The sequence below is a fragment of the Heteronotia binoei genome, chromosome 1, assembly GCF_032191835.1.
Source record: "Heteronotia binoei isolate CCM8104 ecotype False Entrance Well chromosome 1, APGP_CSIRO_Hbin_v1, whole genome shotgun sequence".
In the NCBI taxonomy this organism is placed as follows: Eukaryota; Metazoa; Chordata; class Lepidosauria; order Squamata; family Gekkonidae; genus Heteronotia; species Heteronotia binoei.
In genome coordinates this window covers 248,812,394-248,834,539 of record NC_083223.1, presented here as the reverse complement: position 1 = coordinate 248,834,539, position 22,146 = coordinate 248,812,394, and the positions used below count along the sequence as shown (strand labels likewise).

Sequence of the window (22,146 nt, the reverse complement as noted above, 5' to 3'; positions counted from 1 at the left end):
CTAGCCCAAGTTCACCCAGTGAACTTCCATGGCAGAATGTGGTTTTGAACCTGGGCTTCCCAGAACATATTCTCACATATCTAAGTGTATGCATGTGTAGGCCAATGTAATGAGTGCCTGACTTTTTGGGTACAGCAGAACAGAACAGGGGTCAATGTATGGAGCTGGGGTGGACAGGCAGGTAGAGTATGGTGAAGGGACTGGGCTGGTGGGTAAGCTACTGGTGATTCTTTGAGTACCTCTGCTTTGGAGAAAGCCCAGTCACTCCTGGCTCTCCAACCTGCAAATGTGAATTTGATTGGTGCCAGGCAATCTGAATATAAGAATCCCAGAAGAGACCTGCTAGATGGGACCAAAAGAACATCCGATCTAGATATTTTCTTGTGAATAGCCAGAGATTTCCAGGCAATGCCCAATTAGAGCACGAGTAAAGCCCTTTCTGAACAACTAGTATTGGAGCTAGGCTGCCTCCAAACCTGCAAGTCTGCCTAGTGATCATGGTTGGGCATCTAAGCCAGACTGTTTCACCACATATTGTGGCAATGAATCCCACCAGTGAATCTGAGCCCTGGGCCAAGACGAATTCTTTTCCATCTGTCCTGAGTCCACCATCTACCATTCTCACAGAATGACCCTGAAGCTTACTACTATGGCTTCCCATGGTGATAACAACACAAGATGCCTGCCTGCAGTAATCCATTCAGTTTTTCTTTCCAGTTCCCCTCTTTCCTGCTTGTGTGAACACAGTTTACCAGGACTTAAGTTCCTGCTCTGGGAGGAAAACAGCTTGTTATGCAAAGACAAGGAGAGACAGTCACTCCTGGCAGGCTTGAAATAGATTTTCCTACTCTGCTCCACCCTGCCCTACCCTAAATACTTGCTTCTTTTAATGGGGGGGATCATTTCAGGCAAACTGGCTGGTCTTGATTAGGCAGATGTGGGAGGGGATCACCAGATAAATACTTCCCTTTAATCAATATAATGGGGGGGGGAGGTAAGGTTGTCTATTGCTTCCTCATACAAAAAACAGCACTCCTCCACTGACTCCGGATCCTGCACTAGCTCTTCAGTTAATATCCCACCCCATCTGTCACTAATCTTCAAAAACCATGTTTCACTCCATTGGTTTCCCAGTTCTGTATGCTCAATACTCCACCCAATAATTCCTCCAGTCTCCTGGTTCTCATGAACCAGTGAACATCTCCATTAAATTTTGGGTGGTGGAGAGTCAGGGGCTGCCTACCTTTAAACTATTATGTGGTTAATAATAATAATAATAAACACCAACGCTATCATTATACATTAATAATATACCGAGAACTAACATGGGAATTCTTATTAGCAAAATGATGGCATATAATAATAATAATAACCACTGTTTGCTAATGATAAGGTTTTATTTTGCTCCTGATGATCTTGGCTCCTCCGTTGTTGTCTTGCTTTCCGCCTCTCTTCCGTTCTGTACTGAGAGGGGGCTATGCTATCTGTTGCACTTATGCCTCACCGCCGCCCCCCCCCTCCCACCGCCCCACGCCAAGTGAGGCATGCCTGGCTTCTTTCTCCCTGTCTCCCAGGCATTGCTTCCCAGGATCCAATCATTTCTTTCTCTGTATTTATTCCCTCTGTCCCTGGACACCCCCCTTCCCACCCCTCCATTCCCATCTGTTCTAGCCTTTTCCAGGCGTTTTGCACCTGCAAGACAATAAACAAACACCCCCCTCCTTCTTCCTCTCTCTCTGCTTTGTGATGCAGCTGGTGGGGGGGCATGGCTCGGGCTACCCCTAGATGGGAGGGAGATGGGAGAGGAGGGGCAGGGTAGGGTCCCCCTTCCCCTCTCGGATTCTGGGTGTGTGTTGTGTGTTGCAGACTTGGCGCGGGGGGCGGGGGGGGGGGGAGAGCTGAGCTTGTGATCCCGCGCGGCGCCGGAGCAGCAGCAGTAGCAGCAGCCGCCGCGGCAGCAGCAGCAGCAGAGCCGCCTCCTTCTTTCGGCAATGCAGGGCCATCCATCCTGCGCAGGCGGTTGCTGATCAGGGACCCGCCGCAGGGGAGCGGGGGGGACGCGCAGAGGGGTGAGCCGGAGAGACCCCCCAACCCTGGCGTGGCGGGAGGGAGGACGGGGCGGGAGGGGGGTGCATGGGGAAGGGAGGGCAGGGAGGAAGGAGAGATGCCTCGCTCACCCCACTCTCCCATCTCTGCACTTTAGCCAAGTCTCTGCGTTTTGTCTGTCTGTCTGTCTGGACACCCCCCCTCCCGTTTGTCTGCTCCCCCCATCAACCGTAGGGTACCCCCTCTCCACCCTTCCCCAAATCTATAAGGGTCTCCCTTCATTCCTCACTCAGCCCCCACATCGATCTGGGTATCCTTAAACCATAACCTCACCATCACCTCTGCCTGTCTCTTCCTGCCTTATCTGTTCCCTCCAGATATGATTAGACTCCTCTGGATTTTTTGTTTCCATATTGATCCCTTCTCCTAATCCAGCTAGGTATCTACCTTCATTCCAATCGGTGTCCTTTAATTCCTATGTTCCTCCCCCCCCACCCCCGCCTTTCATTCCTTTATTGACCACCCCAAATCCAACCCAATTGTTTTTAATTTCTAACCCTAGTCCGATCCTCAAATTTAGTGGGGCGTTCCTTAGTTCAACTCAGCACCAACACCCCAGATCTCTCTGGGTGTCCTTTAATTCCTCTTAATTCCTTATCCACCCCCATCTCAATATATCCCCCCATTCCTGACTCCTTCAATCCAATTCTTGTCCATTTAGTTGCCTTTAGCTTATTACAAAATAGTTTGCATTAAGGGGGGATATATGCAGCATTTTTTCTTAGCAAAGAATCACTGGTAAAATGTGGCTCATTCCCCCCCCCATACACTCAGATGCCATTTCCCTCCCCCTAGAGTCTTTCCTCAATTCACATGCTCCACACCTGCCTTATCCACCCCCATCTCCTAGTGCAAGTTCAGTATACATTTTCCCTGGGTGTTAGACAGAGCACTCAAAATGCCCCAAGAAGCACTTCCCAGAAGCATCAAAAAAAGAAATAAATAAACCCTCCCCCAAAGCAGCCTCACAGTTAAATCAAAATTAATCAAAATAGCAAGGACTGGTCCCTCTCCTCCAATACACACCCAGTCTTAGTCTTCCACCTCATCACCCTAGGTCTTCTGGGGCTCTGCCCCTTTTGCAAGTTCTTTCCCCAGATGCAGCCTCTCAATCCACTCCCCAATACAGCAAGCATTCAAACACACACTCCGGTTCCGAAGTTCTAATTCTAGCAGGATTTGTGCATTGCTTTCCACCATACCATAGATGCTCTTCTAAACATTCTTCTCCTACCCTTGTAGGTTATATATCCCCCCCTCAAAAAAAAAACTATGCAGGTTTCCTAGAATCTCAATATAGCAGTATGTGGTCCTCTAATTCTCTGTTGGTATTATCCCCTCACACACATACAGTATATTATGCTCATGCTACAGGTGCAGCATATGCCACCTCTGAATGTAGAAAGCCTTAGTCCTCTTTCCTCTTTGACCTGACCCACAGATCTCGACTCTTCCCACAACATTCAGGAATTCAGCCACCTGTCTCTGATTTTCTCCATGAAATTCAGGAATTTGACCACTTAGCTTTGACTGTTTCAGTGTATCCCCAGCCCAAGAAATAAAAGCCTCAGAATATTCAGCTGTTAAAAGCATTAAGCCTCTGTAGTTACAGTGCTTTCAGAAGAGGCGCTGGAACTCACTGTTACTTGAAAGTCATTTCCTGTCTGACTTAAAAGCTTTATCCTCGAGCTCAGAAGTGTGCACTGCAGAGTCAGTGGGAAAGGAGAAACTCAGTATCTGCTCAGGGGCCCTCTCTTTCTTGGTGTTACTTTACAGTCTTCACCACACATCCCAGTTTCTCCACCACAGCTCCCTAACATTCTTGTCTCCTATCTTCCACCCTGCCTCCTGTCCCCATCTCCAAGAACAGACCTTCTGGCTTTGTTGTCATTATTAATTTTAATACTATTTTTTGCTGGCTACTTCTATATCACTTTTCAGCAGGCAAAGTGTGGGCTTTTCACTTGAAGTTTAGCCAGACTTCTCAGGAACAGGTCTCCAGGGGACCTAAGCCTATTCACATAGGTGCATCCCTCCCCAACATTAATTTCTCAAGTTTCCATGTTTGATGAACACATTAAGCTGTGTAGCAAGCTAGACAATTGGCCTATCAAGGTCAGTAACATTTGCTCTGACTGACAGTGGCCCTCCATGGTCTCAGGTGGAGGTCTTTCAAATCCCCTGCTACCTGATCCTTTCAAATGGAGATGATAGGGATTGAACCTGGGACTAGCTGCACACAAAGGACCCTTTTGCAGACCCATGGCACCTCCCCATACATATTAAGGGCAAAGCTCCCTCATGGAAATTCTGTGCTCATTCTATCCCCACAAACATGCCACCCTGAGAACTTAGAGAAGGAAAAAGTTTTAGAAAGAAAGAAAGATTTATTGCTCCATTCAAAGCATTCAAAGCATTTTTGCAGGTTTTCAATGTGGGAGGTTTAGAAATATGGGGCAGCATGTCTCCTGTCAACAACCTCAAAAACTCAAAATGTAAACACTTTAAAATTCAAAATTCCATATTCAGATTTTGAAATGCATTTGTGCAAAATATCATTTCAGTCCTACCTGAGCTTGGATATTTAAAATTCCTGCCCATAACAACTTTGTTAGACCTGTGTCAGTTGTATTTTGGAAGCCAAAATGGCTTCTTCATTTGGTGAGGTATGGTAGATGGCTATCTTAGAGGCCCTGTCCACATGGATCCATTTACTCAGAAATTACAAACAAGAGGATGATTCCAGCAAGGAAAATTGCATTTGGGTTGCACACTACAACCAGGTTGTGTTGCATTGTCCTGCACATGAATATTGAATTTGTACAACTGTGATATTGTGTGTGCAGCATATAGCTGTGTATAGTTTTGTTGCTGATCTAAATGCTTGAGATGTAATTGTGTTGATCTGTGTACCAGAAAAGACTGTAGTGGCATGATTATGGGAATATAGCAGCAAAATGGAGTAAATGGAAAAGCTTGGGGATCTTTCCTGCTTCTGGCAGGTAGGTGTGTTTAGACATGGTGCTGTAGCTGTTATGTGGCACTCAGGTTCAGATGTAAGTCAGAGGGTGCAAGTGTGATGATGCTGATCTGATCTCAAAGACACAAATTTGAACCTGCGCTCACCCCCTTAATCCTGAGTTCAGTTTTGGAATGTATAAAGAGCCAGAGCCAAGTCCTGAAAGATCAAGATTTCCAGGGAATAAGCTTTAGAGAGTCAAAACTCCCTTCATCAGAATACCAGAGCTTCAACTCTGGAAAGCTTATAACCTGAAAATCTTGTTAGTCTTCAAGGTGTTCCTGGGTTTGAATCTTCTAGTGCAGACCAACACAGCTGCCCACCTGAAATTATCGTAAGAGAACAGTAAATACAAGTCTTGGACTATCCACAGAGTACCTTAGCTTCACCTCTGGGTAACCACAACTGGCTTCCTGTTCACACACACACATCAAATGAAGTTAACACATTCGGTGCGTTCACACACACTAAATAACTCGCTTTGCAACTAGATTCTTACTGTGTAAGAATAGCAGAATCTACCTGGAAACAGTTGCAGTGTGTAAGCACACACTGTTACCAGTGATTAATTTTGCTAAATCTTCTAAGCCAGACCCATAACTCACACATGTTGTATGTACGTGGAGTGACTGCAGTGGCTCAGTGCTGAGAGGAATTGAACATTGTGCATGCTTAGAGGCACTCTTATCTATATTATCCCTTCCCATATTGCAGAGCCGTACCTGGTGTTAGCCAGGCTTTGAGGCCTTTTGTTACCCATCTCCGGGCCCCTGTAGTTTTCTTTCCTTTGTGAAGGAGGGTGTATTGTGTGCATGTGATATTTCTGGAACTAGTCTGAAGACTGGCAGACTCTGGAACAGGGGATAGTTAGAGGGTTTAAGTGAACCACCCTGGCCTCCTCCACTCAAAGACACCAGGTTGAAGACAAGAGTGTTGCCATGGTAACAGGGCGGCATTAAATATCTGAAATGCTGCCGTAGTAACAGAGCAGAGGTAGTTTAGGGCTGTCACCGTGGTGACTTTGGGGGCCATCACTTTGGAAACCAGGAAATGCTAGAGGTGTTTACTAAGAGGCAAGAGCATCACCATGGCAACTTAGAAGCAGTAGAGGTCAGGGAGTGTCACCGTGGCAACGGATGGATGCAGGGAAGCCATCCAAGCAGGTTGTGACAATACGAGGGCAGGATGCGAAATATTGTTCGGTAATAATTAGCATCTGAGCATGCGTAGAGTTTCTTACCCCACCCCTCTGAGTAATTTTTAAAAAAACCTCTGACGTTAGGGAAAGAGTATCCCGGTAAGATCAGGATGTGCCTCCGTATCTCTTATTTTAGGAATAAACTCTCTAGAGTGACCCCTCTGTCTTCTGGCATGTAATTACAGGATGGTGCTAGAAAGCAGCCCAGAAGCAGTGAGTTCCCATTCCCTAGATCTCCGGCGAGCTTGCCCCAAAAGCAGCCGCATCTACCCTTCTCCAGGAGACAGTATCCTGTTAACCAAGGAGCCAGTGAAGTACGGGGAGCTGATCGTGCTGGGGTAAGTAGAGAGGGCAGCAGGAGCCCCTCGCTGGAGGGCGGGGCCAAATCTGAGCCAGTACCCCCTTAGCTCAGCATGTTTTGCTTTAGGAACAGAAAGAATGAGATGAGTAAGCCTGAGCATGTGCATAATACTGTTTTCTTACTACTGAGTAACCAGTGTTAGCCCATTCTATCCTTGCCCCATCTACCCATCTATCCTTCCACCCACCCACCCATCCAGGCTTAGCGGAAAACTGTCAGGGGATGGGGGGTAGGGTTGCCAACTCCAGGTTGGAAACTCCTGGAGGTTTGGGGGTAGAGCCTGGGAAGGCCAAGGGCCTCAGTAGGACACAATACCACTAAGTCCCTCTTCCAAAGTATCCATTTTCTGCAGAGGAATTGATCTTTGTAATCTTGAGATAAACTGTAATACCAGGGGATCCACAAGTCCTGCTTGGAGGCTGGCTTCCCTAGTGGGAAAGACTTTTCTGTAAGGGATGAGCTCAGTGCCTCTCTTTTGAGAACTTATGCAGGGATTTGAAATCTCTGACATGCACAAGTAGCAGCATACTAAGCCAAATGTTGCTTAGGCATGGTGCCCCCCCCAATACACATAGGCTTGAGATACCTGCCTGCTTGTTTAGAAGGCAAAAACAGTGTGATTGTCAAGCACGAGAAAGACCACAATATGTAGCCAGTGGGCAATATGTAGCCAGTGACCACTAGTTGTGTAGATCAGAGTCAGTTTAGAGGTCAGTGGTGCTGACTGGCATCTCTCTGTATTGCAGAGATTACATAAGACTGGGTTTGGGCAGTTAAGGAAAATAATGGAATGCAAACAAATCGGAATGATTAGAGTAATACTTCACTAAAGTTGCCTGGGAAATCTGTCTACAAGGTTCAAGAAAAATTAAACAGCAGTGGCACCTTAAACTAAAGACTAATTTTTTTTCACCAGCGTAAACTTTCATGAGTCAGAGTTTGTTTTATCAGTTGTGCAAGTGTCCATGGATCTGATGAAGTCAGCTATGACTCACAAAAATGTATGCTGGAATAAATGTTGTTAGTCATTAATGTGCTACTGGATTGCTGTTTTTATTTTTCCGGAAAAGATGAACAGGGGTGCACATCTGGAACAAACGTTTCATTATTTTGAACTCTGGGTTTGAATTTTGAACTTTTTCCATTGTTTGAAGCCAAAGCTTATTTTCATATTGTAGGCATAAAAAACACAGGAAAGGGGGAAATATAGTGCATAAAGAGTGATGATCAAATAGTTCAGGAGAAAAAAACCTATAAAACACGAGTGAATGTAAGAAATAATTCAGATCATGACTGCAATCTATCACATCAGTCTCTACAAATGCCTGGCATAATTTAACCATAGCAGCAGCAAATATAAACACCTTCTGCATTCAAACAGCCGGCACAATAAATGGTGGTTTGTTTAAACAAGGGGTTCCCAACCTCTTTGAGCCCATGGGCACCTTTAGAATTCTGACACAGGGTAGTGGGTGCAACCACAACATAGCCACTGCAGTAGATGGAGCCACAAAAACAAAGGGGTAAGAAAATAAGGGATTTGTTTAAAAATAGACTGGGAAAGGGCAGTGAGTAAGTAAGGGCAAATTAAAGTAACGTCGTTTCAGTGGCAGCTGTTTTATTAACAAACACTGTAGTGACAGCTGCCACTGAAACAACGTTACTTTAATTTGCCTAGCCAGTGGGCTCTCCAGTAGCCAATAAGACGCCCTGCTGGGCAAGAGCTCAATGTAGCTCTACCCGCTTTCTAAAAATACTTGGTGGAACCAGGTAGGGTATCAGCAGCCACGGTAGCACCCATGGGCACCATGTTGGGGAACCCTATTTTAAACTGTGGTATGTGCAACAAACAGAACAATCCTAAAGCCAATTTTCTGGGAGTTCAAAATCTGGACTAAGTATTTTGTTGCTGGTTTAAATTGGCTTTTTATTGATGTCTGCATTAAAGATGAACATAAGAAAATCATGCCAGTGCCTGAATAACCCTGCTTGGCCTGAGTTTATCAGATCTCACAAGCTGGGGCAGGGGGGAGAGCCATAGTTAGCACTTAGATGTAGGGTCACCAGGTCCAAAAGGAAATACCTGGGGACTTGGGAGTGGAGCCAGGAGCAAGGTTGTGGCAAGCACAATTGAACTCCCAAGGGAGTTCTAGTCACCAGATTTAAAGGAACTGTGTTCCTTTTAAATGCCTTCCCACAATTAGAAATACTGGGGGATGGGGGCACCTTCTTTGGGGGCTCATAGAATTAGACCCACAAGTCCAATCTTTTTGAAACTTGGAGGGTATTTTGAAGAGTGACACTGGATGCTATGCTGAAAATTTGGTGCCTCTACCTAAAAATAACAGCCTCCCCAGAGCCCCAGCTACCCACAGATCAATTCTCCATTATACCCTAGGGGACTGGTCTCCATAGGATATAATGGAAAGCCCAGCTATTCAGCACTTTCTGATAACCCTGAAGCAGGGAGACGGCCTCCAAACCAGGAGATCCCCTGTCCCCAACTGGGGATTGATAACACTACTTGAATGGGAGACCCCCAAGGATAACCCCCAAGGGTTGCTGTGCAGAGAAAGGCAATGGGAAACCACTGCTGCTCATCTTTTGCCGTGAACACCCCACAGATAGGGCTGCCATGAGCTGGCTGTGACTTGATGGCACACACTTATTTTTGTTATGTTGGTGCCTTCCAATGCAGGTACAATGGCTCCTTGCCCAACGGTGATAAGGGCCGACGCCGCAGTCGACTGGCCCTATACAAGAGGCCCAAGGCTAACGGGGTAAAACCCGACGTCATCCACCACATCTCCACACCGCTTGTGTCTAAGGTGAGCTCCCTCATCCAAGAAAAATCTCAAAACTGTTTCCTGGCCACTAGAAAGTTCCCTCCTCCAATCATTAGACCAAGCCAAGGCTTTTCAAAGATCCATTTTTTTTAATACCAGACTTATATTGAAATATTTTTTATTTATGTTATTTATAATTCGCCTTTTTCACAGGGACTCAAGGTGGATTACACAGATTGAATTAATACAGTCAAGAAAGTGTGGTATTCAATAAACAGTGCATTAGGATTGTAGAAGTTTGGAACCAACCGGGAATCTAAAAGATAGAATTGAAGCATAAGTATTAATGTGATAAAGTAAGCAATACAAAAATTACTTGATAAGATCTTACTTAAAGGAATCCATACACAGCAGTATAGATCACAGTCCCGAACTGATAAGAACATAAGAGAAGCCATGTTGGATCAGGCGAATGGCCCATCCAGTCCAACACTCTGTGTCACACAGTGGCCAAAAAAACCCAGGTGCCGTCAGAAGGTTCATCAGTGGGGCCAGGACCCTAGAAGCCCTCACACTGTTGCCCCTCCCAAGCACCAAAAATACAGAGCATCACTGCCCCAGACAGAGAGTTCCAACAATACGCTGTGGGCCATGGCTAATAGCCACTGATGGATCTCTGCTCCATATGATTATCCAATCCTCCCTTGAATGGTTTGTGAACCATTTAATATAGTACCTCCCTGTTACCCTGAATAAGTGATGCAGTAAGTAAAGAAGTGCTGAGCATGTGCAAACTGCATTTCCCTTCCAAAAGAAACTACCAACAAGCCCTGTAAATCTGAGATGCGAGGGTTGCTGTTTCTAGGCAGATGCAGGGCCACTCTAGGTGCAGTAGTGTGGCTGCACTTGAGGAATGGGAGACTGTTTTATGTCCCTTGTGCAGGTGTGGAATGCACTGCTCATCAAATTGGCAAGGGGATGGGTTGTTACGGGGGGGGGGGTGATGTGTTCTGCTCTGGAGAGGAGCTTCAGGCAGTTCCTATGGCTATTTCCCTCTCCTCAACAGGCACTGAGTAACAAAGGCCAGCACAGCATCTCCTACACGCTTTCCCGAAGCCACTCAGTGATTGTGGAGTACACGCATGACAGCGAAACCGACATGTTTCAGGTACCCAGTGCAGCCACAGCGGGAATAGGATCGCCCCCTTGTTTTCTGGCAGGGCTCCTGTGCCTTTGAGTGCGATACAACACAGGACAGAAATTCAGTGGTAAATGAAGAACAAACTTCACCTGGTGATTTTCCATACCCAAAACAAAGAGGCGAGAAGGTGGAGATAGGGGTGCCAACCTCCAGGTGGTGGCTGTTGAGTGTCCCCTCTAAGTTGAGTTAGTGTGAGCAAGTGCACACATTTTTGTCTTAGCTCAGGAAAAATGACCCCAGAGCATAATAATTTATGCAGTAGCTCACAACTTTAATGCCAGTAGCTCACAAAGCAGAATTTTTGCTCACAAGACTCTGCAGCTTAGAGGGAACATTGCTGGTGATCTCCTGGGATTACAAATGATCTCCAGACTACAGAGATCAGCTAACCTGGAGAAAATGGCCACTTTGCAAGGTGACTCTATGGCATTATACTGCACTGAAGTCCAAATCCTGACCTCCTAAGGCTCCACCCCCCAAAACTTCAGGTATTTCCCAACCCAAACCTGACAATCCAACTAGTAAATGATCTCCTTCTTTGGAGAGGCTAGATAGTAATCTGACAGCAATGCTGCTTTTGTGAATTTAGGCAGATAATGGGAAGGAGGCCAGAAAGGATTAAATCAATGCTTAGTTGTTGTGGCCCCTTCTTACATGTCATACTGGTCACCACTTTGGGGTCATGCAGCTTTGTTCTTCTCTAGGTCAATTTGGCAAGGGACCCTGGAGGTTTTTAGCCATCTTCTGGCCATGGAACAGGGGACTCTGGGGGAGGTATTTGTGAATTTCCTGCATTGTACAGGTGGTTGGACTAGATGACCCTGGAGAACCCTTTGTGATTCTAGCATTCTGTGTGTAAGGGAGGGGAAAAACCAATGCAGTTAAGAAGCTAAACTACAGCAACAATTTCCTGGGACTTTGCAGCTGTTAAAGCACAACTTTGTCAGGGGAAAAAAGGGACAAACCTAGGCACTAGTAGCCTAAGCCAGCAAGCCAAGGGGCATCCTTCTTCCTCCCCAATGTTTCAAATGTTGTTTTTATCTTTTGTACTTACTTTAAGCTCTGTTTTTAATGACATATTTGCATTCTGGTTTTAATGGCTTTTAATATGAGACTTTGACATATATGCTTAAATTTGTTAGCTATCCTGGTGGCCCTATGTGGGCAAAAAAGTGGGGTAAAAATAGGGTTGCCAGCTCCGAGTTGGAAATTACCTGGGGATTTGGGGAGCGCAGCCTGGAGAGGGTGGGGTTTGGGGAGCGGAGGGACCTCAGCATGGTGCAATATCATAGAGTACATCCTCCAAAGCAGCCATTTTCTCCAAGGGAACTGATGTCTTTCTGGTCTGGGGATCAGCTGTAAAAGCCAATTTCCAGATTTCAATCTTCCACCTGGAGATTGGCAACTGTAGAAAAAAACTGTTAATAAATGAAATAAATAAAAATATATACAACCATTGTGGGTGTAGAGAAAATCCAGGTTTCTGAATGGTGCTCTCTTACTACAGGTAAACTGCAGTTTGAAGGGTTTTGACAGGGTTATGATGGTAGTTTCTAAAGAATGCCTAAATTCAAGATGGTTTAACAGAATGTAAATCCCAGGGATCCTGATGAAAGACTTCTGGAAATTGTAGTTCTGTACAGGACTTCCAAGAGTAAAGCTGCATTACTGCAGTTGGAGCCCTCTGCTCACGACCTGAGTTCGATCCCAGCAGAAGCTGGTTCAGGTAGCTGGCTCCAGGTTGACTCAGCTTTCCATCCTTCCGAGGTCGATAAAATGAGTACCCAACTTGCTGGGGGGAAAGTGTAGATGACTGGGGAAGGCAATGGCAAACCACCCTGTAAAAAGTCTGCCATGAAAACGTTGTGAAAACAACCCCAGACTGAGTCGAAAATGACTGGTGCTTGCACAGGGGACTACCTTTACCTTTTACAGGACTGCCGAAAGGCCTGGAGAAAAATGTCTTGTCCCTTTAATAAAAGCTTGATTGAATGTTATTTACCATGTTTAGCTGGGTCTCATTTTAATAATCTCAGCATAATTTAAAAGATACAATTATCAGTTTGTGGATTAAATATTTTTATTAACAAGTCTACATAGTCTTTAAAATATGGCCATTTTTTTCAGACATAGAACAATTATTTCATGGGGCTTATTGCAAAATAAAATCATTGGAGCTGGACTGTGACATCTAAGATTATCAACAGGCCGCCTGGAGAAAAGACTCATGTCCCCTTTAATAAAGGCATAATGGATACTATTTACCAGATGGCATTATTTATCTCCATGCCATGAAAAGCTCTGGATGCTTTGTGGCAGAACATTTCTGCTCTGGCCTGCAGGCCCCATTTCACCCTGCCCTCCGAGCTGCTTCTTCACACCTGGAGGGGCTTTTCTTCCACTATCTGGTAGCCTGTCACTCCACCTGACCTTTGTACAGAAATGCTAGGGACGCTAGTCCTCAGGTGGGGGAGGGGGATCCCCTGATTTTGCAGGCTCCTGGTCACCAATGGCCAGCTGGCCAATGGGGGAAGCCCTGCCCCCAAGGGCGGCTACCCCTTTCCTTCCCCTCCAGTGAGATTTAAAGGGCCCTCAAGCTGATGTGGCCCACCAATTAGCTTAGGGCTGCCAAGCTCCTGCTGGGGGCCACGAATTCGTTGCTTGGATTTCAGGTGTATGGGATGCTGGTCTCCAATGTGATGACATCACTTCTGTGTGATGTCATTACACAGAGGACATCCCCGCACCCTCTAGTAATGCTCCCCAAAGTCCTCTGCCGGGGACAAGGAAGGACCTGGCAACTCTAGGAATTGCTCATTGGGAGGGTCAGGACTCCCAGCTTCCCCTCCAAGTTTTGAGGCCTTGCCTCTGGGTCTCTTGCTGGCCAGTGTCTGATCACCATAAGAACAGTTTACTGCCTTGTGTGCCCCTGGAGGAAAGGCCATATGCCAATTGCCTGCCTTCCCCCTGGCACTCACTGTTAAAATAGCATGTCTGAGATGGTGGAGGTCTATGTGGTACAGAGATCTGTTCCCAAAAAGTTATAAAATATTTATTAAAAAGTAAATTTATTAAAAAGTAAATGTTTACTGTATGTGTGTGAGTGAATGAGTGAGAGAGAGAGAGAGAGAGAGCTTGCAGCTGTTGGGGAATAAGGAAATACTGTATTACTGCTGTATTTTTATTTATTTATTTTAGGGAATGTGAAAGTCTCCTGGCTTCACCCCCAGAGTCTCCAGATAGACTTTTCTGAGTTAGACTTGGCAACCCTAACTTCCTTCCTGTTGCAAGGAGAACTTATCTGCTTCTCCACCCACTGACCAGATCACTCCAGGCCAAAGAGGGGGGAGACAGGTTGTGACAAACAGGACTGAACTCTGAAGGGAGTTCTGGCCACTACATTTAAAGTAACTGAGCTCCATTTAAATGCCTTTCTTGGAAATAATAGAGGATAGGGGTACCTTCTTTCGTGGCTCATAGAATTGGACCCTCTCGCCCAAACTTTTTGACATTTTGGGGTTTCTTTGAGGAGAGGTGACAGATGCTAAGCTGAAAATTTGGTGCCTCTACCTCAAAAAACAGGCCCCCAGAGACCCAGAGATCAATTCTCCATTATACTCTATGGGAACCAGTCTCCATAGGGTACAATGGAGTTCCCAGCAGACATTCAAACACCCCCCCCCCACACACACACTTTTTGATAACTCTGAAGCAGAGGGCAGGGCCTCCAAACCAGGGGATCCCCTGCCCCCTACTGGGGACTGGCAGCCTTAGGATCTGTTAGCAATTGTATGAAGGTGAGAGGAGGTGAGCCTGGAAAGCCACTGATGGACTTCCTTCTTCCCAGCCTCTTCTCTGCAGGGGGGTGGGATGTTAAAACACACAGTGGAGGCTTGGCTCATCTTAAAGCTCCCAGGGGAAAAAAGGCATTTCTTCAGACACCTATTTCCAAGGATGTCTTACATGTCCCCTATATTCCTCACCCAAGAATTTCACCATGCATAGCCCTTCAAACACACCAGGGTGTGTGTTTTTTTTAACTTCACTCTATTTTCCACCACCTTTATCTATCACTCCCACTAGCTGTGCCTCCATCACACATTGTGAGATCCTGGGAAGTTGTCCAGACTGCCCCAGAGGTAAGGCTGCCCAGCCTATTTCTACACAATCCAAGGGCAGGATTTTTTAAAAGTTTGGTTTCCTGTAGTTCAATATATAACTAAAAAAGGTATACTTCCCAAGAATACACTGTATCAAGATACATTATTTTTTTAACAGACCTCTGGTATATTTGTAGATAGCCAACAGATAAGAAAATGTAATTTTGGTGACTGCCCAGATGTTGTTTGTTATTCTATAAAAAGAAAAAAAGGCAGGATTTTTTTCTCCAGGCCTGTTGGCATCCCAGCACTCACTAATACATTAAATTGGGGGCTGCTGCTTAATCGCCACCACTGCCATAAGCACCTCCTCCATGGTGGCAGAGCAAGGTAAGAAAAAGAACCTAGTTAAGAGTCTGCTGGCAAAGAAGAGTGCTGATTGGCCCGTGGTAGCCAGAATATCCGGCTCTCATTGGCTGAAAGCACACACAGACCACTTCACTTCTCTTCATGGAACTTCTTCTGTTTTATGTTTTATAATAAAAATTACACCCAGAACAAAGAGTGCTATAACGAAACAGAATTGCAGGAAGCTGCATACAGGAAGTACTACTTTATTGAGATGACAAAAGAATACATACAAAGCTCAGATTGCTGCAATAAAATATGTTGATATGGCAAGGTAATCTAGGGACCTTCCAGAGTTTGCTGCATCATATAGCTTTTGCTGAGAGAAAAATTAATTGTCCAGATGCTGCTGCAAATAAGAAACAAGTACGGCCAGCCCTAAACTGTCTGGCACCCTAGGCAAGGCTAACTTCTGGTGCCCCCCCTGCACTGATAACGTCACCGAGTCACATGGGAGCACCCAATTTAGCACTCCCAGAAGGCCGGTGTCCAAGGCAATCCCCTAGTTTGCCTAGTGGCAGGGCCAGCCCTGGAAACAAGTGAAGGATGGATTCAGGAAGGAGGCAAAGAGCTGGATCCAGATTAAATTAGCCATTTCTACCAATTCCCTCTCCTTTTGCTGCAGATCCCTTTCAGGACCCCCCTCCCTCCCCCCAGGAACAGCATTTCATTGAGGACAGTGGGTCGCAGTCACTGGGGGAGGCATGAAAATCCCATTCCTAAGTTGGAAATTTTCAGTTTGGACGCACCCTATATATTAATTCATAGCTTTCTCTCACATCACCTCTGTTATTCCCAGATTGGTCGTTCTACAGAGAGTATGATTGATTTTGTGGTGACGGACACGACCCCTGGGGCCAACTCAGCCGTGGATGGTCAATCAGCTCAGAGCACCATCTCTCGCTTTGCCTGCCGTGTCATCTGCGAACGGAACCCCCCGTACACAGCCCGCATTTACGCTGCCGGCTTTGATGCCTCCCGCAACATTTTCCTTGGAGTGAGTGAGTCACTGGAGCGCCTGTGTGTGTCTTTGCACATTTGGGTGGGGCGATGCTAGATGGAATGCAGGGTTAGGTTTGGGACAAGAAGGACGCTCAGTAAATGGACTTTTCCCCAGCCTGCTGCTGGAGAAGATCACCCTCTCTGTTCTGTATCTGCTTGCTGCACCGCACTAATAAGTCACTGGTCCCAATGCCAGAGCCATCTGAAGACCTCTCTTGTGGCTTCCACCCTTGAGTACTCCCTCCCAAGGAAAGCTCATCTGATCTCCACGTTGGAGGCTTTAAAAAAAAAAAGGGCTGAAAAGCTAAAATTTTAAATTCTGTACTGATTCTCATGTGATGCTGGCTGCTTCCACATAGAGGGTTTTTTCAGCTTTGGCTTCTAAAATGGAGTGTCTTGGGGGGAGGGGCTTCAACATGTCGTAGCCCTATTTCCAGGTTTTCCTTGTCCTCAACACAATCCTTATTTATTTCATGTATAACCCACTTTTCTCCCCAGTAGGAACCCAACACACAGGGCTTTTTTCAAGCAGGAACGCACAGGCTGGCTTGGTATTGGGGATGTGGCCCAATATGCAAATCAGTTTCTACCAAAGAAACCCTGTGTGAAACAATGGTGCCATCAGGGGTGTGGCCTAATATGCAAATGAGTTCCTGCTGTGCTTCTACAGAACAAGCCCTGAGCATACATAATTATTTTCTCTTCCCTGTTATCCTGACAACAATCCTGAGGTGAGGCTGAGTGTATGACTGGCCTAAAGTCACCCAGTAAGTATGGAACCCTGTGCCAGAAACTGAACATAAAAAACAATGTCACTATTATGCATGCCTCAAGGGACGGCCCAAGGGCATGTGGCGTCCCAGGCAGACTCACTGTCTGCCGCCCCCCGCCCCTGAGGGCCCTAGACAGATGTGCACCAGGCCAGGCTGCCCCCTCCTGCGGCACCATGTTCCAATACTTGCCTGCCTGCCCCCACCCTGCGCTCAGAGGTAATTCCAGAAGCGAGGGGGGAGCGAAGCCTTGTCAAGCACTCTCTCAAGAGAAAGCGTGGAGATGCCCAGGCCACGTCTAAAAGGGTAGGGGCGATTCTAGCAGCACTCCTTTGAGTGTGCTGTGGGGAGGGGTGGAGCACGGTGCCGTGTTGGCCTGAAGTAGCAGAATAAAGTCTGAGTCCAGTGGCGCTTTTAAGACCAACAAAGTTTAATTCTGGATATAAGCTTTTGTGTGCATGCAAACTTCTTCAGATACATTGAAACTGACTTCCTCAAGCCTTACATATAGGTAGAGGGCGGTTAGTTGCCAGGAAAGGCTGGTTAGAGTCAAGGCAACTAACTCTTCCCCTCTACCTATATGTAATGCCATGACTGGTGACTTCTTTTTCAATGTATCTGGAGAAGTGTGCATGCACATGAAAGCTTATACTCAAAATTAAACTTTGTTGGTCTTAAAGGTGTCACTCGACTCAGACTTTATTCTATTATATTGTAAGAAAGTTTGGAGTTCTTTTCCCATTCCACAATGTTCACTTCTGCTTCTAGTCATTTCTTTCCTTCTTTTTGGCTGTGAATGCAGATTCTTTGGCTTCTATCTTTATCCTCTGCCTCCTTCATACTGCACTAAAGCTGCTGCATTATATTGCACTAGTTCTTGCCATTTGCAAAAGGCCCCTGTGTGACACAGAGTGTTGGACTGGATGGGCCATTGGCCTGATCCAACATGGCTTCTCTTATTTTCTTATGCCCCCTCCCATCTCAACCCACCCAACTACCCCACAATTTCCCTGCTACCTTTTGCCTCCAAAAAATACAATCACTGTGACCAGAAATTACTATGAATAATTGCCTTGCAAAAGTCACTCAGGCATGGGATTATTAGATATTCTTTCAAACTAACACTTGGCCACAACAATTCATAGTCTTTCCTGGGACCAAAAGGTCTCCGTGAAACTTCTCAATAAGACTAATACTCAAATGGCTTAAAGCCCATGCCTGAGGAAATAATCTTTGAAATAGGTGAAGAAAACTGGCAATCCTGTCGCATCATTTATGAGATTAAAGAAATATATTTCTCACATACAGCTTTGGAGGATACCACCGTTGGAGTTACTACTTAAGTGACTTTTGTAAGGGATTTTTGAATACTACATATTTGTGTATTAATGAGGATGTCTGGAGTATGAATTGGACTTTGGCTTTGCTTGGCATTTTTTATTAAATTTATGTTTCATGTTTAATTTCTGGTCACAGTGATTGTATTTTTGGTCTTTACCTTTTGCCTCCATGCTGCTTCTTCCCACATTGCCTTGACTTTCTCTCCTCTCTCCATCCTCTACAATCAGGTTCCTGCTTTCCGCCTTTAATCTTAAACTACCCTCGCTGAAATCACTAATAATTTCCTTGTTGATAAAGCAAAGGGATTCCATCATCTTCCCTGTTGACTCCTCTGCTGTCTACAGATCACTATCCCCTGCTTGACTTTCTTCTTGCTCTAGGTTTCCATGACTCTGTCCTCTGCTTGTTTTCTTCTGTGTCTGATGTTAATTTAGAGAGAAAATTTATTCCATGCTTTCTCGCTGTCTGCTGAGGTCTGCTAAGGATGCGTATTGAATTCTCTTGTAGCCTCTCTCTATGTTATGTCCTTAGATGGCCTCATCAAATTCCATGCCCTTCAGTACCATCATCAGTGGCTTGGGAGTCACATGTGGCTCTTTGACATGACACCTGTGGCTCTTTGGAGCACCAGACCCCAATGTGGGACCTTGTCCCATGTTCCAAGAAAATAGGCAGGACTGGCTAGGCTTGTTGCTGACAAATAGTTCCCACCTGGAAATATCCACCACCAAAGGGATTGGAGGATGGGTGTGATGCAGGCACAATGCCAGGGATAGAAGTAAAATGCCTGGAAAATCATGTGGATACAGCCACTGGTTACAGTTACATATATAATAATTTTATCTTATATTGTTATATGTGTGTGTGTGGTAGGGTGATGCACAGGGTGTATAGCCATGTGGATTTTTTTTGTTTCTGCTAATGGCAAATGAGGCTCTCTGCTAGCCATGGACTGAGTGCCACGGATCCTGATGCTGATGGTACCCAGTTTTCCCTCGCTCTGCTTCATCCCTCCATCCAGTTCTTCATCTCCCGTTGCTATCTGGTATTTTCACTTGGATGTCCCTCTCAGTTTTCTCAGACCTCATAGGTTCATCCTTGAGCTTCTGGTGACTGCTCCTCCTTCCACTCCTTCCTCGTCTCATGCACTTCCCAGAGCCACTGATAATCTCTCCCTCTGGGACACAGCATGCATGAGGCTGTGGCCTTGACTCTTCTCTCTCCTTGACTTCCCATCTTCTGTCTCTCACTGCTCCCTTTACAATACTGTAAAAGTACAACCCTGCCTCTCTACCATGGCAAATAGCACCTCCGGGGAGAGATTTTACTACTGCGGGGTGGGGTGGGGGTATTGCAGCCGCTGTGGCCGGACCTGCCTGTCCCACATTGGTCTTGTCAGCCACCAGCGAGCCTGCAGCAAACGTGGACTATTGCACCCTTCTTAAATCTTCGTTCGCGAAGCCAAGCCGAGAGAGAGGCATATCCAAATGGCCCCTCCACCCCAATGTTTGCTATTGATAGATGTTTAAAGAGATAGAAGAGCCCCCAACCTGTTCACATTACTAGAACTGGACGGTGCTCCTTCCCCTACCACATCTAAGGAGAAACAGGGTGAGAAGACAACCCTTGTGCCCCTGTACCCCCTGCCCAAGCTGTGCTGTGATGCCAGTCTCTGGTTTCATTGGCAGGAGAGGGCGGCCAAGTGGAGGACTCCGGACGGGCTGATGGACGGGCTGACAACAAACGGGGTGCTGGTGATGCACCCCAATGGCGGCTTTAGTGAGGACTCCACGCCGGGCGTGTGGCGCGAGATCTCTGTGTGTGGGAATGTGTATGCCTTGCGCGACAGCCGCTCTGCACAGCAACGGGGGAAGCTGGTATGTCGGAAGAAGAGGGAAAAGTGATGGGAGGAGGGCCTGTGGCAGATTAAAAAAGAGCCCCCCCAGTCCCTCCTAATATTGGCCACTTCAGGTTTTGGGATATGAAATATGGCCCTGAACAGCCCTGGGTCTCAGGGGAATCTGTTGAGAAAGCAACCTGTCTGCTATGCATGTATTGGCCAGCTTACCTGAAGACCATAATTGGATTTCCCCTGTTTTTTTAAAAGGTAAGCTGAAGCTGGGAGAGGTGGGGAGTCTATTATTTTCCTCCCACCATTTTCCAAATGCAAATGTCCCCTTCTCTCAAGCTCCTTTTTTTCTGGGGGTGGGAGGTATCCATATGTTACCTGTGTGTTTTCCTTAAATAGATGCTAAAAGAAGCAGCAACTGAAACTGGAAACGGGCACCTGGGGGGAATGGTTTAGCCCACCTGTTGGGTTTTGTAAATCTCATCCTTTCAGTCAGCGTTACCAGCTTTGCTTGGGTCTTGCAAACCGAGGGTTATGGCTTCCTTGTTTGGGTCAATCCATCTCATGTTGGGTCTTCCTCTTTTCCTGCTGCCTTCCACTTTTCCTAGCATTACTGTCTTTTCCAGTGACTCTTATGTTTTCATACCAAGCTATGATAGCCTCAGTTTAGTCATTTTAGCTTCTAGGGAGGGTTCAGGCTTGATTTGATCTACAACCTACTTATTTGTCTTTTTGGTGGTCCCCAGCAGTGTTCCCTCTAAGCTGAGTTACTGTGAGTTAGCTCAGTTTTTTAGCCTCCAGCACACAGTTTTGTCTTAACTCAGGAAAAATGACCCCAGAGCAAGCTACTTTATGCAGTAGCTCACCGCTTTAATGCCAGTAACTCACAAAGTAGAATTTTTGCTCACAAGACCCCACAGCTTAAAGGGAGTATCCCCAGTATCCATAAAATTCTCCTCCAAGACCACATTTCAAAGTAATTAACTCATTTTTTCATTGTCCAGCTGCCACTCCACACCCATGCATGGACTTTTAACACCCTCTTTCTCCCCTTCCTGCCAGGTGGAATCAGAGTCCAACGTGCTCCAAGACGGCTCACTCATTGATCTCTGTGGCGCCACTCTCCTGTGGCGGACGTCGGAGGGGCTCCTGCGCACACCAACGCTGCAGCAGCTGGAAGCGCTGCGCCAGGAGATCAATGCTGCCCGACCCCAGTGCCCTGTGGGCTTCAGCACGCTGGCATTCCCCAGCCTGGCACAGAGGGGTGTGGTGGAGAAGAAGCAGCCCTGGGTCTATGTCAACTGCGGCCACGTCCATGGGTTCCACAACTGGGGCTTCCGCAAGGAGAAAGGGGGCCTGGAACGAGAGTGCCCAATGTGCCGGCGCTCCGGGCCCTATGTGCCTCTGTGGCTGGGCTGCGAGGCAGGGCTCTACCTGGACGCCGGGCGCCCCACCCACGCCTTCTGCCCCTGTGGCCACGTCTGCTCTGCCAAGACTGTGCAGTACTGGGCGCAGATCCCTCTGCCCCATGGCACCCACGCCTTCCACGCTGCCTGCCCTTTCTGCGGCACCTGGCTGACGGGCCAGCAGGGGTTTGTCCGTCTCATCTTCCAGGGGCCTCTCGACTGAGCTGGGGGGTGGGGGGACAGGATGGAGGGAGATTAAAAAATAAACAGCAACATCTGGGAATAATTTCATCCTTTGAGGACCGTATGTGCCTGTGTGATTTACTGGAAATGCCCATCGCTAGGACAGGATCACACAGCAACCTTGGGGTTGCTGTCCAGTGTCCATTATAGACCAGTTTCCCAGATCTGTTCCCATAAAGTGCCTTCCTATCCATCAATTAATTTTTAGATACACCCTTGGCGGCATTGTCTCCTACCAGCTTTCCACTTGCTGGAGTGGATCATTTCTACCTTTCCATTCCCCCAGTAGCTTGTTTTGAAGCTGGGAAAGACTATAACAGGGATCAGGGAACCCACATGGGACAAGAACCACAGAG

General features: G+C 46.6%; 1 protein-coding gene across 2 annotated transcripts; it reads left to right on the top strand.

Annotated features, from left to right (window-relative positions):
* The first annotated feature begins 1,860 nt into the window (after window positions 1-1,860).
* On the top strand, window positions 1,861-21,833 carry PELI3 (pellino E3 ubiquitin protein ligase family member 3). Of its 2 annotated transcripts, none has more exons than XM_060251521.1 (7): window positions 1,861-2,069; window positions 6,509-6,661; window positions 9,383-9,512; window positions 10,537-10,638; window positions 15,979-16,176; window positions 19,981-20,169; window positions 21,204-21,833. In XM_060251521.1, the coding sequence occupies exons 2-7, from the start codon at window positions 6,510-6,512 to the stop codon at window positions 21,768-21,770; spliced, it is 1,338 nt and encodes a 445-aa protein (XP_060107504.1). In that variant the 5' UTR covers window positions 1,861-2,069; window position 6,509; the 3' UTR covers window positions 21,771-21,833. The 2 variants fall into 2 exon arrangements, with proteins under 2 accessions (XP_060107504.1, XP_060107493.1); XM_060251510.1 differs by lacking the exon at window positions 1,861-2,069 and adding an exon at window positions 6,271-6,327.
* Window positions 21,834-22,146: the final 313 nt, after the last annotated feature.

Excerpts from the sequence above, each read along its gene's own strand:
- PELI3 (XM_060251510.1), top strand. Across the intron at positions 9,513-10,536 it reads CCACACCGCTTGTGTCTAAG|GCACTGAGTAACAAAGGCCA; the intron begins GTGAGCTCCCTC and ends TCTCCTCAACAG. Across the intron at positions 20,170-21,203 it reads CACAGCAACGGGGGAAGCTG|GTGGAATCAGAGTCCAACGT; the intron begins GTATGTCGGAAG and ends CCTTCCTGCCAG.